Below are 16,518 nucleotides of genomic sequence, written 5' to 3'. Positions count from 1 at the left end.
CATCAAGTCCTGGTTCTTCTTCTAATTGATCAAACTCAGCAGTGATAAAGAAGTTCTCCTCATATGATTCAGGTCCATTAAAGCGCCTAGTTTGTCCACCATCATGGACAGCTCCACACCCTGGTCACAAGCCAGCAACTCTGGAACTTCTTCTCAACCAACATCCAAATCATCCAATCACTGACAACTTTCAAATCCTGTCTTCAAACTTTGAAACCAGCAGATTCATCATCAAAATAGGACTTTAGAAAGAGTGTAGGATGACACTTTGCTGGTCAGTTTGCAGTTTGGACTCTTGTACTAAAATACTGGAAGTGAATCTTGGAGTGAGCACAACTTCTCTCACTCTGGTTTTGAGGAAATAAAAGAAAAGAAAGAGTTTCTTACTTTGTGTCTGAAGGTCCAGGTTCAGTACTGAAGTCTGGTGGAAGATCTTTGGACCGGTCACTCTTCATAGACAAGCTGCTGGATACTGAAGACCCTGCTGTGTGTCTGAGCTTCTCACCTCTACACACACACACACACACACACACACACACACACACACACACACACACACACACACACACACACACACACACACACACACACACACACACACACACACACACACACACACACACACACACACACACACACACACACGTTGTATTAGATCACCAGATCACACTTGGTTCTCATCATTTCATTTCCTGTTTTCAACAAAAGAACTTTAATGTTATTTTCTTCTGGAAAAGTTTTCAGGAATTGATCAGTCAAAATATGTTTGATGAAAGAACTTCAATAAGCTTCATGTCATTTCCAATCTACCGATTGTTTCAAAGTTCCTGGAAAAGTAGTAGCATCTGATCTGGACTCTGACTTTTCCCACAATAATCTGTATTCTGAATTTCTCCTCTTACAGATTAAACTTGGATTAGAAAGGCCCAGTCAGTCACTAGATCTCAACCCAATAGAACCTGAATTTCTCCTCTTACAGATTAAACTTGGATTAGAAAGGCCCACAAAGCAACATCAAGTGAGCGGCTCTGCGGTGAAGCCTGGAAGAGCATTAAAATAGAGGAAACCCAGCGAGCGCCTGCTGACGTCATGAGTTCACTACTTCAGCCAGTCATTGCCTGCAAAGGCTTTTCAACAAGTGTGAGAGATGAAGGATTGATTCTCTCTCATTTCCTTGGTTCAGTGACCTTTGAGCCTCTGACATGAAGGGATTGTGTTCAAATCCTTTAGTTCCTCACATTGTTATGGGATGTTTTAGTTGAAGCCACTGAATTAAAGCTGAAGTCTGGAGGGTTTCATTTCTATTCCCTGTGGTAATATACAGAACAAAATGAGACAAACTTTGTCTCTGGACAAATCTTTGTGGACCAAACTGTAAGTTAGTGATGTGGGACGTTTGGACTTCAGTGTCATGTGGAGACGTCCACTTCCTTTAAACTCCCTGTTGGAAAGGTGACACTGCTCTGACCTTGGATCAGGTTAAGAGGAGTTAGAAACTCTGACCTGAAAGACAACACATGGTCTTCTAGTCTTTGTCCTTTCCACTGCTTGTCCTTGTGTCTTTCATGATCACATTGGGACTGATCATGGGGACGGTGGAATGTCTCTGCACCTCATGTCCTTTACTGCAGCTCTTTTTCTGCTGCCTGTTGAAATCACTTCAGCTCACTTTGGATGACTTGAAATCACTGAGCCTTGAGACGAGTCAATACAGCAGAGCCACTTTTACTCCATTTCATCTTTCTATGGAGTTTACATTTAGTGTCCATTCTTCTGTTTGCTGTTTGACTGAATGCAGGAGGGGGGGACGTCTCTTACCTGTCCACACACTCTGGTGGGTCTTCTTCATCCACGTCCCACATGTTGAATCAGACAGAGAGAAACACACACACACACACACACACACACACACACACACACACACACACACACACACACACACACACACACACACACACACACACACACACACACACACACACACACACACACACACACACACACACACATACACACACACACGCCGAGACAAAACAGAGAAAGAAGAAAAACAAGAATCATAAATAATGAACAAACAGAGGAAATAAGATGAGAGAAGAAAATATAGAAACATGAAAAATACAACAATCAATAGGATTAATGTCAGTTGGAGGTTTCAGGGACAAAATGAAGCGTCTGGATGATAAATAATGAGATGATTGAGTTGTGTGTGTGTGTGTGTGTGTGTGTGTGTGTGTGTGTGTGTGTGTGTGTGTGTGTGTGTGTTTGTGTGTGTTTGAATGTTTTAGACTAACGCAAACATGAGCCAATCAGAGTGAAGGAGGGCTGAAGCCCCGCCCACTGCTGAATGTTTTCAGAGTTTCTCCATGGAGAAGAAAAGAAGTGAAGAAAGGAGTTAAATGGAGGATGAAATGTTTGTCCAACAGGTGAAGAAGAAGAAAGCAGCTGTCAGAGGTTTGTGATGGTGTGAATGAAAGAGAAAAAGAGAAGTTAGAAAGTCTTTTGCTCCATTGTGGAAGCTTCTAAAGAGCTGACAGATTCTCACCTGAACTCTCTTCTCTTCTTCTTACAGACACTTTTCCACGTGTGAGGAAACTTGTGGAGAGAAGAAGCTGCTCTTCGTCCGTCTTCGTCTGTCTCAGTCTGTCTCTGATGTCTAACAACCTCGGCGTTCTCTGTCCTGCTCTCTCTCACACACCCAGATGAGTCAGCAGCAGGAAGTGGGGCCCAGTGGGGGAGTTGTTTTCACATAAATCACGTGTTTCCTCCGTTCTACTCAGGAAGAGCAGGAATGTTTCAGAGGGGAAGTGATGAAATATGAGCTCCTCTAGGCACAGAAATCACCATTATAAGAACACAAGAATGTGTCTCATTCAAACACAATCATCAATATAAACGGTACAAACCACAAACTGTTTAAATTACTTGAAATATGTGGTTGATGAAAACAAGACAATATTGTTAAACTATTGTAAAAACATTTGAATCTGACGTGGCTGTCACAAATACACACCAGTCATGAGAACATAGCCTCTGTGATTTAGAGTCCAAGACGCCTGCAGATAACAGAATGTTGATTCTGAGGGTCTGAGAGTCTGAGAGTCTGAGAGTCTGAGAGTCTGAGAGTCCAGAATCTGAGAGTCCAGAGTCTGAGAGTCTGAGAGTCTGAGAGTCTGAGAGTCTGAGAGTCCAGAGTCTGAGAGTCTGAGAGTCTGAGAGTCTGAGAGTCTGAGAGTCTGAGAGTCTGAGAGTCCAGAGTCCAGCGTCTGAGAGTCTTGAGGGAATTCTTTCATGGTGATTTCAAACTAACACAGAATGTTACACTTGAGCTGATTGGACCTTCCTGGTGGATTAACCAGAGTCCTGGACCAGGAATCAGGATCTTCTCTTATGGACGCTCTTCAGCGTAACTCTGAGTTTCTGTACTGCCACGCTGGTTCACTTCTTACCTGGTAACTCACTGTGGGAACTTTCTGAACCTCTAACCTGCTCCGGAGCAGGTTATTTTCTGGATCAGAGATCAAGGAGCATTGAAGCTCCGCCTCCTGACCAATCAGATCTCTTGGATAATGACCAGCCCATTCCAGAAGATTGAGAGGGAAGAGAAAGACTTTTTAGAGATAGAGGCAATCTTTTTGACAGGATTTAGAGTTCTTTTGTTCTTTGACTTTCTGTTTTGGCTAAATCAATGAGTTGTTGGTTCCACAGCGGTGTCTGGCATCCATTGACTCCACCTTACCCCACCTGAAACCTAACCCAGTCTGTGACTGTGTGAGTGGGTGGGGAGGTAAGGAGGCAATCTGGAGAACCTCATAGAATCACAGAGGAACTCTCATTGCATTGAAGTGAGCACTTCTTGGAAAACAGAAGGATCATTTAGAGTCATTGATGACTTTGTTATTGTTTGGGTTGAACTCCCTCAGAGCGACTGGCTGGATGAGAATTCAGATGAGAGAAGGAAACCTCACGGCCACAGTAATTCATCCCCTCATCTCTGTCTGGAGGTTTCACTTAATATTTGATGTTTTATAGAACAACCTTGTGTTTCAGTTCTTATTCAAATTGACAAACTAGATTCCAGAGAGAGAGAGAGAGAGAGAGAGCTCATGGGGTCGGGGTGGGAGGGGCTTGTCTTGGAAACATGCTGATGGTGCACAAAAGCAGCGCGCCCACACACTTCCTGTGAGCTCTTGCCTAGAGACACACCACTTCCTCATCCTCATTCCTCAAATACAGAACACACACACACACACATACACACACACACACACACACACACACACACACACAAATAAAGAGCATACATACACATAAATAAACAGCGTACAAACCTACACACAAAAAACTCATACACACACATACACACAAGCAAAGAGCACAGAAAGATTTCATTGTGATTTGTAAAATGGAGGAGGAGCGGGGGAGGGGGAGGGTGTGTGTGTTTGTGTTTTTCTTCTCTGCTCCAGTCGGGAGTCGACAGTAGAACAGTGACATTGTAGGATAGGAGTGGTATTACACGTCCAGGCTGTAGAGTTTACCTGCAGACTGTTGCACGTCTTTCATTGTTTCTATTTCTTTTTGCTATTTTTCATGTGATTCATTCATTTAATCTGATTTGATTCTTGGTTGTTTTATTTCCTCTTTTTATTTGATCTACTTCTCTTTTGTTTCCTCTTTGGGCCGCTCCTGTCTCGGCTGTTTTCCACTTTCAGTCATTTTAGACATTCTGACTCTCCCGACCTTAGAAATTGTGTCTCTTTTTAGAACTTTTTAGGCATTTTAAACATTTTCTGACATTTATTTGACTCCATTGCTTTTTCCAGTGAATCATTCAGTACAGCTGTTTAAACGGTTTTGATTTGCTTGTTTGCTTGAGTTTTATTTCTTCATTTGTCGGTGTTTTGGGTGTTTAAATGTCTTATTCTTAGTCCTTTCAGCCATTTAGTCTCTTTTATAAATCTTGTCTTACAGTCCAGACACAGGACCCACAGACAGACACATTCACTTCCTCTTATTAACACACAGAAAGTAGGACTCCAGCCTCAGTGAACTGCTTCCCAGTGGTTTTTCTCAGTGGACACATCAGGGTGGCGGGGACTTAAACACATCAGGGAACACAGTGTGGATGTGACTGCTGTGTTTCTGAATCCCCCTCCCTAATTCCAACACAATAAGGTTCAGAACCTGAGCAGAGAGAGAAAGGTAAGAACCCTGTAAGGGAGAGCGATCTGGCAAGTCCTGCAGGAGCCATACGACAGTCGGACTGGACTGGACTTTCTTGGAGGCTCATTAGAGCGATGAGGATGTAAACATTTAGTATAATAGTATAAAAGCTGTTTCTGATCTTCCCGTCTCTAATTACAACAGTGATCAATGAAAAGTTCTGCAAGGGAGATCAGAGTAGATAAACCCTGATAGTAGCAAACTGTTGTGTTTTCCCCGCTGGGTTCTGCTTCTCAGTGGGTTGGGGGATTAAAAGTATGTGTGGAAAAAGGCAACGATACTTAAAAGCATGTGTGGAGTAATGCAGTATTACTAAGAATCAAATTCACCTTGAACCTTTGAATCGAGGCAGACCCAGCTCTTAAAGGTTCATATAGAATCAGATAAAAGCACAAAACCTGTCAGTCCAGGAAGGTGAACATTTCAGTGCCTCATGTTTGATTGAACCTGTTTCATCTTTCAAGTTCAACATTTTGGAGATGATTTCAACATTTCAGCTATTTTCACCATTCTGGCTCCTTTTCAAGCAGCAGTACTCGTGTTTCCCCACAATGTTGTAAGATTTTTAGATTTAAACATTTCAGTCATTTTAGGGCTTTTTTAGTTGTTGTGCCTTTTTATTAAAAACAAAAACAACCTTTTTAGCCAAAAGATGAGAGTCCTTTTGAAAATGACCCTGGTGTGTAAATAGAATAAAAATAAGAAACAATGTTGATTTCAGTGTGATTGAGTGAAGCTTCAGGGAGCCGCTACAGAGGAGCTGAAGAGCCACATGTTGAACCGTCTTGTTAAATCCTGTCCGTGACGCCGATCTGTAAAGAATATTTTCCTTGCTTCCCCGGTGATGAGCAGTTTCAGAGGGATGAATGAAGACAGACAGTGACTTGATGCAAAGGGTGTTTCTTCAAAGCTGCAGCAGGAATTCCATTCTCCATGAACATGTGGACACATCATTGTCTCACCTCCTGCTCCTTACTTAAAGCTCTTCTCTCCTCATCTCCTCTCCCCAAGGTCTGGGTTCGGTGTCAGCCAAACATTTAGAAACAGTAGGATAGACACAACAGCAGCTCCTCTGGAGTCATCAGAGTCCACTAATCACTGATAGAGTGACCCCAGGCTGACAATAGAGCATCATATAGGGCAGAGGGCACACAGGAGTGAGAGGAGACCAGGACCCATCTGTGCATTCCACAGATAAGATCCCACAAGGATGGCTCTGTATTAATCAGTCAGAAACCGTAAGAGGCCTTAAGATATTCCATATCAGCAGTGTGAGAAGAAAAATCTTCTTCCTCCAAATAAAGTGTCAGACTTTATATTAAAGCTCCATGTAACACTTCTGGAGTCATTACAGTGCCTAAGTCAGTACTAGGGTCAGTGCTAGGTTCGACTACTGGAGCAGTAATGAGTACCACATACTTCAAAGACCACAGTCCAGAGAATAATTTTAATTTTTGCCGGCTTAAGTTTATAAAATTAACACAGAAACAGCTGACATGTAATTAACAGACAGTTGACATACAATGAACAAGTTCCAATTCCCTTTTTTTTTTAGAGGAATAGCCCTTTAGGCTTTGAGATAATAGTTGCACTTGGATTACGTTATTTAAATTCAAGGTTTGTCTTTCCACTTTTTTTATCCGAGTTAACTCATGGTTTAGTTTTAGTTAATTTCTTTAGTTCATAAATTCTAATTCCAGTTGATTAAGGTTCTTTTCAATTATTAACCATTTCAGCTTTGCACAGAAATCAAAACCATAGTTCATTTAACACCATTTTACATTTCATGTATGGTTGACAAAAGTAAAAAAATAGGAAAATCACAACTCAAACTAATTCAGCAAACGACTGAACAATCAAATGTCTCTTTTCCTTCATGCATGAATCCGGTGTTTCCCAGAGCTGCAGGTTGTAGAGGAGTGTGGAGAAATAGCAGTTTTTGATGAACCCACAGAACCTCCAGTAAAAGGGGGTTTGCTTTTCAGGACTCACACAGTTCAATGGTTCCTCAGGTGGCTCGCCATCGGGTTTCCTGAACCTGGAGTCCAAATTCTGAGGGAATGTCAGAATTCTCCTGGTCCAACCTTAAAAGGCCTGGTGTATGAACGGGATAATATGCTTAGGTAACTTATATCTCACATTCCATGCCTTTAAATTAAAGTAAAAGTCAGCAAAAGTAAAAGTTCCAGCTTATTTGAACTTAATAAGCTGCATTCCAGCCGACATCACGCGGAGAGAAAAACATCACGGCTGCTCTTCAATTACGCCTCCAATTTACCCTTTGATCCACTAAAGTAAGATAAAACAGCATAATTCTGCTATAATAGCTCTCCATGTCCATAAAACTAAATAAATAAATGGAGAAAATATCCTTAACATGAAAATAAGTTAGTTTGTTTTTTCCACTCACCAAGTCCCGTCCAGCAGTGTGCACCAACCAGGTCACCAGGGCAAACCAGGTGGCAACAACAAGATTCCGATAACCTTTCTAAATATCTGAGCAACTGGGAACTCTTTCACTAGTTTCGTTGGCTCTTTTTCTCTTTCTCCTTCCAAGCTGCCAGCTCCGTGTCTGCAAAGTGAGAATCATATGGAGACACAACACTGTGTTGGCAGGCCTGGGCAGCCCAGATGGTAGAGCATCAGACTTTTAATCTGAAGGTCCAGGGTTCAAGTCCCTGTTCAGGCTGTTTGTGGGAACAAACTTAAAACTGAGCAGGATGACTATTGCAGCAACACATCATCAGTAGGATACAACTAACCTGTCTCTTGATGCTCTATGTCAATGCAGAGCAGTTCTCTGGAGGCTCCATCCAGAGGAGTGTTGCTTTCCTCATCTCCACCCAATTGTCAAATGAGTGATATCCTGAGGAGCTGCTGTCCAGTAGAGAAAGACTCTGGTGGAGCTGCTGTTTATCTTGATCATATCAAGTATGAAAAGTCTCTGAGGTTACATAACCAGCAAACATAATAACTTTATTTCTAGAGTACTTTTCTAAACTCAGTTACAAAGTACTTTTACATTAAAACCACAGTAAAATTTACAACAATGAAATACAGAGCAAACAAACCGGTGATGACTACCTCCCTCTGGTGGACATTTGTGGTCATTACACTCATTCTCCACTCAGGGACACGCATCCGCCAGCACACACGCTCACTCGTTCCCTCTCTCTCTCTCTCTCTCTCTCTCTCTCTCTCTCTCTCTCTCTCTCTCTCTCTCTCTCTCTCTCTCTCTCTCTCTCTCTCTCTCTCTCTCTCTCACACACACACACACACACACACACACACACACACACACACACACACACACACTTTCTTTGTTGTTGTTTGATGAGATCTGACTTGATGTTTATTGATCAGATGTGATTGGTAGATTGATGATTCAGGACTAGACGTTAGTTAATAAACACTTAGTAGTTGAATTGAAGGATTCTTGGTGGTTTTGGTGTTTTTCTGTGACGACTGCTGGTTGGAACAGTCAGTGCTGGGATTCCCAGCCTTCCTTCCCTGGTTCATTTAAAGTTCTGCTTCTTATTCCAACCAGGAAGAAGAACTTCACTCATTTAATAAGACTGATGTTTAGTTTAAGATCCTAACTTCAGCTGGAGCCCCGACTCTCTGCTTAAGTAACGGTAATATTCATTGATTAATAACTAGAATGGTTGAAATCAATTTCAATGATTTTAACACTTTCAGTGATTTAATACACTTAAGAGTTGTTGGCTAATGAATGCAGGTTTATTACTTGAATAAGCCGCATTGCTTTTAAATCATTTTGGTGCTTCTCACACTATTATTGATTGATTTATTACTCAGTTAATTTAATCACAACTTGAATTTCCTCTAAAGCTATTGGTCGGTGACTTCATTGCAGATATATAATTAGTATTTCTTATTAATTAATAAATAAATCAATTTATTTAATTAATAATCAAGATTGTTTTTAATCATTTTTCAGTGGTTTTCTTTCATCTCAGGATCTAATTATCCAGAATTATTAATTAATAAATCACAAGTTTATTTAATTAATATTGCTGCATTTAATTCATTTTTAATGGTTTAGTGCATTTAAGTAATTCATTGTATTAATTAATAAATAATGACTTTACTTAATTAATTCAAGCTTCTTCTGGATTACTTCTGATTGTTACTAAATAAATAACACAATTTGTTTTATTAACAATCTAACCTAAATGACTAGTAGATCACCCTCTGTGATTCATTCCACTGAAGTAGTTTAACCTCCCTTCAACTATTAATTTATAAATCCCAGATTTCTTTCATTAATAACTTGAATCATAAATTACTTCCTGTACTTTAGTCGTCACTGGTAATCAAGTACTGTTGATCAGTTTGAGGTATTCCCAGGTTGCTTCAGCGAGTCGCCTCCCGTGGTCCACAGACGCTTCGGTAGTTCACACCAGTGACCCGCCGTTGTTAACCAAGGAGTGACCAGTCACTCCTATTGACCGGTCACTCCTATTGACCAGTCACTCTTATTGACCAGTCACTTCTACTGACCGGTAACTCCTATTGACCGGTCAGTAGGAGTGACCGGTCACTCCTATAGACCAGTCACTCCTATTGACCAGTTACTCCTATTGACCAGTCACTCCTGTTTACCAGTCACTCTTATTGACAGGTCACTCCTATTGACCAGTCACTCCTATTGACCAGTTACTCCTACTGACCAGTCACTCCTATTGACCTGTGACTCCTATTGAACAGTTACTCCTATTGACCAGTCACTCCTATTGACCTGTCACTCCTATTGACCAGTCACTCCTACTGACCAGTCACTCCTATGACCAGTCACTCTTATTGACCGGTGACTCCTTTTGACCAGTCACTCCTACTGACCAGTCACTCTTATTGACCGGTCACTCCTATTGACCTGTCACTCCTATTGACCAGTTACTCTTATTGACCAGTTACTCCAATTGACCAGTCATTCCTATTGACCAGTCACTCCTGTTGACCAGTCACTCCTACTGACCAGTCACTCTCATTGACCAGTCACTCCTATTGACAGGTCACTCCTATTGACCAGTCACTCCTATTGACCAGTTACTCCTACTGACCAGTCACTCTTATTGACCGGTCACTACAATTGACCTGTCACTCTTTTTGACCAGCCACTCCTATTGACCTGTCACTCCTATTGACCAGTCACTCTTATTGACCAGCCACTCCTACTGACCAGTCACTCCTACTGACCAGTCACTCCTATGACCAGTCACTCTTATTGACCGGTGACTCCTTTTGACCAGTCACTCCTACTGACCAGTCACTCTTATTGACCGGTCACTCCTATTGACCTGTCACTCCTATTGACCTGTCACTCTTATTGACCAGTCACTCTTATTGACAGGTCACTCCTATTGGCCAATCACTCCTATTGACCAGTCACTCCTATTGGCCAGTCACTCCTGTTGACTAGTCCCTCCTATTGACCAGTCACTCCTATTGACCAGCCACTCCTATGGACAGGTCACTCCTACTGACCAGTAACTCCTATTGACCAGTCACCCCTATTGACTGGTCACTTCTACTGACCGGTCCGTAGGAGTGACCGGTCACTCCTATTGACCAGTTACTCCTATTGACCAGTCACTCCTGTTTACCAGTCACTATTATTGACAGGTCACTCCTATTGACCAGTCACTCCTGTTGACCTGTCACTCCTATTGACCAGTTACTCCGATTGACCAGTCACTCCTGTTGACCGGTCACTCATATTGACCCGTCACTCCTACTGAACGGTCACTCCTGTTGACCGGTCACTCCTGCTGACCGGTCACTCCTACTGACCTGTTACTTCTATTGACCAGTCAATCCTATTGACAGGTCGTATCACTTGTGGACCACTTTAGTGAGGTGACACCTCTGGAGGTTCCTGCCGTCAGGTGACCCTTTATAACTCACAACTGTCGGTCGACAACTGACTATTTACTTTTATCAACCCTTGTAGCCCTGCATAACTTACCCTTGGTATAATGCCTTAGTAATCTATTACTCCAGTAATCCATTACTTTGGTGGTCTACAGCTCGTGATCAGTAATTATCAAGGAGTAAATAACAATTTACCTCCGTTTGATCGTTTATATGTATATGAGCTCTCGTGGTTCAGAACCTTCCGGTAGCCGATCACTAGAGTAATTAGCATATTCTGATCAAACGCTGACCCAACAAGATTTGGTCGTGTGTGTTGGGTCAGCAGAGTCCTGTGCAGCTTCCTGAATCCTATCCTGCTTCCATTACGACCACTAGTAGAGCAGTCTCTGCCAAGACCAGGATTGAACCAGGGACCTTTAGATCTTCAGTCTAACGCTCTCCCAGCTGAGCTATTTTTGAGGTGAGTTTTCATGAAGATATTGAAGTTTAACATCATAACCCCTGTACTAACTACTGGATCACCACAGGATCAGCTTGGTTTCCATTGTGCTAACTCATACTTCCTCAACTACCTGTGAAGACTCTCCATCCACCTGGTTGATGTAGTCCTGAGGAGGACTTTCCTTCCATTGTAACGCCTCAAAAGTCTTGAATGAACATCGGCTCAGAGTCATTCTGGTAAATGAATCCAGGATCCGCTCTACCAACTGAGCTATGGAAGGGTGTAAACTGTGTTTCCTGGCAGGAGAAAAAATTCCAGTGGAAAAGACACACATCAATAGTTTACATTGTGCTGACTCATGTTTCTGAAAAGCCTCTGGATTTCTACGGTGGATCCTCAGATTAAAAGTGCATCATTGATAAACATCACTTCAGAGAGCTTCCTTTGAAGCCTTGAGGACTGTGGTAAGATGTCGTGACTCTGAAGTTTCACCTTCCAACTCAACATTTATGTTACAGTTAAGTCAACTTGCTCTTCTAAATCCTTCATACCCAGTTTTATGAAAAGTCCTCCTTCCAGCCAGATTTGAACCAGAGACCTAAGGATATCAGTGTTGTCCACTACAGTCCTCCGCTCTACCAACTGAGCTATCGAAGGGTAGCAACTGAAATTTACGACCAGGATAAAGAATTCCCCAGGACTATACACAGGTGAAGTTTTGACACTGGATCAGCTTGGTTTCCATTGTGCTAACTCAAACTTCCTCCAGAAGCAGTGAAGACTCTCCATCCACCTGGTTCTGGGTCTTAAGACACCCAACGAGTGTCAGTGATACAGTCGACATGGTCCAGCAGTCGTGTTGTTGCTACTTCTTGTTAATGGAAGATCAAACAGATATAGAACTGTGACAGTAGAATTCCAGTAGAAAGCAATCGGACACTGATACGTCACTAGAACAACAAAAACATCTTCATGACAATTTGAGAGTCAAAGACGTTTTCTACTAGTTTCTTCTTCAGTATTATAAATATAAACAGATACAAACATGTGAAAACGTACCTTACCAAGGAGATAGTGGTACCATGGAGAACACGTCTGACTACAGATCAGAAGGTTCCAGGTTCAACTGCTGGCGAGCCTGCTAACCCTTTAGCTAACTTCACTGACAACATTTCCCTTGTTGTTGGAACCGTCACATTATTCTACAATAATGCATGCAGAAGGTTCCAAGTCTCTGTAAAGGACAGTAGCAGAGGAAGGTTTGGATCCATGGAGCTCTGGGTTCTGGGCCCAGCAGGCTTCCACTGCGTTTCAGGTGATCAGATCACATGTGGCGAGTCCTGAAGACAAGTGTGAACAGACACCAAAGTGCTTTCACTCAGACCACTTCTGGGTTTTTTTGTCCAGAAGTATCTGCAGATGAACTTCATCCACAACTGAAGGTTAGAGTCTGCTGGAGTCAGTCCTGCAATATGCAAATTAGCCATGTGCACCAGACAGGAGGAAGCCTAACTTTGAGTTTGAGTATCTTTGTAAATAAAGTCACTCACTTCTCACCTTAGGTTTCCATATAAATTCTTTTTTTACCTGGAAACAGTCCATTTCCCATCTTGAAGTTTTACTTTTCAGTTGGAATTCCAGTCCTGACTTCTCCTGAAGGCTTGTAGTTTCTGTTTATACCCGGTGGGCGAGTCTCTGTTGGCCCACGTCCGTTCTTTACACAGCCCCGTGGTACCGCTCACCAGAGGGCGCTCTTCGTGCTTCTTTTAAACTCATATTTTCACAAACACATCAGCATCGCCAAATGCTGTATGACCTGGAAGGAAGTGACTGGGAGGGCATTTCTGACCTGAACCTGACCGTTATCAGTAAGTACACTAAAGAGCTGCACTCCCGGTCAGGGAATTGAACCCCTACCTCCCACGTGACGATACTCGCCACTATACTAACGAGAAGATGTTGCTGTTTGTTGTTGTCATGTGTCTGTTACCACACTTCCACATTGTGACATCACAGTGATGTCACAATGTGGAAGCTTTGTGACATCAGGTCCAGATGTTCCCCAGCTGTCATGAAGCCACTCTTCTGTAAATCCAGCATTAGTTCAACAGGTGAGGAACACCTGTACGATGCCATCTGCTCTCTGAGTTTCACTTCAACAAGTTCCAGGAATGTGAACTCAGGGCTTCTTCTTCTTGAACTGAAGCTTTAGAGAAACTGTCATGGCAGCTTTGTCCACTAGGATGGAAACTTGTGGAAACAGATCATGTGACTCTGCTTTCCCCTCGTCTCCCTCGTGACAGGCGGGGATACTCTCCACTATACTAACGAGGAGGTTGTTTCTCAAATATTATGAGAACCTTCATCCATAAAAACTCTGGACTTCACTTGGTACCAATAGATTGAAGGCAGAGGCAAGTAGGAGAGCTGAGAGTGCTGCAACTCCCCCTGTAGGATGGTATATGAACTGCATATCTTCCACTTCAAAGGTCTAGAAATCAGTGTGTCCACCACTGCAAGTCAACAGATAGAACCAAACCTTTGGGTTCTAGTGAGGAGTCAGTCTTCTCTTGTATTGATATTAGTACTGTGACGGGCTGAGTTGTAAGAAACAATCCTTGATGAGTCAGAAAATGAATCACTTTTCCAGCCATTTAAATTTGTTTTCCTTAATATCGTGTGCAATATGTGGACATTTTCTTAAGAAATCGTTGACAAAAGACATTATTAGGGACATTGCGAATGTCACACAGAGGACTGAATAAAGAATAATAAAATAGTTTAGAGTTTTTGTGTTTTCTTCTCTGTACATATGCTTTATGGAGTACTTGTCACGGAATACTTCTATATTTAAAGCACCTTTTGCTCACTAAATGGGCCAATAATATCACGTGAACACAAACAATCATAGAACCTAAATGTTTAATAAAAGAATGATGAATCAGCGTTAAAGAACCACGGACAATCAGCCAGTATGGAGCGCATCCGTCTCTCTCTCTCTCTCTCTCTCTCTCTCTCTCTCTCTCTCTCTCTCTCTCTCTCTCCCTCTCTCTCTCTCTCTGAGTAACAGCTGTCAAATCTGCCATATTTCAGCACTCAGCGCATGACTGCTAATCTGTCCCCTCATCAAATTTCATTAAACTTTCAGAAGAGAAAAATCTACAAATAATAATTATTTACCACCTTTTACACCCATAAGGCCACAAATCCTCTCATGAATCAGCACCAGCAGAAAATGAAAATAAATAACCTGCTTACCTTTTTAATCGTCCAAAACAGCCCAAAAAACAGCCCTGGTCTTAAAAAGCTCTTCAAATCGAACTGTCCTCCAAATGTCCCACCGTCTTCCCAGCGAGCTGACTCACACAGTTTGAACTCAAAATCACAGTTTAGAGTGACGTGGCGTGGGAGCGCCGGAAATTCCCTCTCCTCCTCACCGTTCAGGTTTTACATTCAGTTTTGTGTACAATGAACTTTCTACTGATTTCAACTCGATAAAAGACACAGCTGTCCAAATATAATGTTTTCAAAAAATTATTAAATTCATAAAAGTATATTAAAGGGGTTAGATTTAATAAAAAAAATTTATAATGAGGTGCTGGATCCAATCAAATAAGTGCCGGTCAAAAGCTGTGAGGGGCCGGATCCTGTTTCGGCAAGATCCGGCCCAAATTAAGCTCTGGGATTATGTAACAAGACACCATTGTCCATTAAGTTCCTAATATTTTGGAAACTGTCCTTTCAAAAACTTATGTTTCCGCCCGGTTTCAAACAGGGGACCTGTTGCGTGTGAAGCAAAGGTGATAACCACTACACTACAGAAACTCTGCTGGAGGTTAACAGGGTCGTGTGAAAACATTTGACTATAAGCAGCAACTCAATCCAGAGATTAAAGGTTTTGGGAAACGAGAATTGTCCAAACTAGACTCTATGGGATTTGAACCGATGCCTATAGAGAGTGAGCTACCAGCAGCTTCGCTCTGTTGAGGAGAACATCAGTCCTTACCTCCAGAGGAACACAGAGAGTGAGCTACCAGCAGCTGCTCTCTGTGGAGGAGAACATCAGTCCTCACCTCCAGAGGAACACAGAGAGTGAGCTACCAGCAGCTGCTCTCTGTGGAGGAGAACATCAGTCCTCACCTCCACCCTTTCTGACAGGGTGTTGATGGATGAAGAATTCATCAATTCCTTGGCTTGGTTCACTGGTTTGTGTGTGTGTGTGTGTGTGTGCGTGCGTGCGTGTGTGTGTGTGTGTGTGTGTGTGTGTGTGTGTGTGTGTGTGTGTGTGTGTGTGTGTGTGTGTGTGTGTGTGTGTGTGTTCAATGACAGTTGGATCTATTAGATGTTTGACATTGTGGATTTGCTGTGAGATTCTCTGCAATTTAACACTTGAATTGTGAATCTCTTTGTTTAGTGTTAAAGGTAAGATCAAAGTCTTCAGTAGATCAGATCAAAGTACTTTAATAGAATGTATTCAGTCCTCCTGACTCTCCTTTTGGAATGCCAACAGTTGCACCTCTTTGTGGATCAGTGAAGCCTGGAGCAGCCGCGGTAGAAAAGATGCTCTCTCAAACTGATGCTTCTCTACTTTATTGAGCCTTGCAGGTGAACTCACCGTAAGTACTACAATGTACACAGAAAAATACCGTGAGCAACTCTTAACAGCATGTTTTACCTTTAAACTTTTACCATATTTACTACCTTAAATGAATTGTCTTAAATTATTAACCGTTGACAATCTCTACCTTGAGTGCTCTTAATATGTAATTTCCGTGTATATTTACAACTTTGTCCTTTCTAACCATATGTCTGTACCATGAAATAATATAAATGACCTTTTACTTTACATTACAATTAAACTGTAAAATTGAAATCACAGTACACTAAGCATGGCTTTTACTGCTCATCAACGTTCCTGGTACTTCCATCTGATTTACAACAGTTACTTCTGATTT

At 42.1% G+C, this 16,518-nt stretch overlaps 1 protein-coding gene across 3 annotated transcripts in view; it reads right to left on the bottom strand.

Annotated features, from left to right (window-relative positions):
- The window catches only part of LOC308128370 (NACHT, LRR and PYD domains-containing protein 3-like), an 81,632-nt gene that overhangs the window by 17,433 nt on the left and 47,681 nt on the right, over window positions 1–16,518 (bottom strand). For 2 of the 3 annotated variants that reach the window (XM_080494071.1, XM_080494069.1), the window contains one exon: window positions 388–507. In XM_080494071.1, coding sequence (XP_080350197.1) covers window positions 388–507 — 120 coding nt within the window. Of the gene's footprint in view, window positions 1–387; window positions 508–1,818; window positions 1,888–16,518 lie in introns of those variants that run through there. The other variant, XM_080494070.1, reaches the window with a different exon arrangement.

Source organism: Lipophrys pholis, assembly GCF_963383615.2.
Source record: "Lipophrys pholis genome assembly, contig: SCAFFOLD_24, whole genome shotgun sequence".
In the NCBI taxonomy this organism is placed as follows: Eukaryota; Metazoa; Chordata; class Actinopteri; order Blenniiformes; family Blenniidae; genus Lipophrys; species Lipophrys pholis.
Note: the sequence above shows the minus strand (reverse complement) of the source record. Positions and strands in the feature narration are given on the sequence as shown.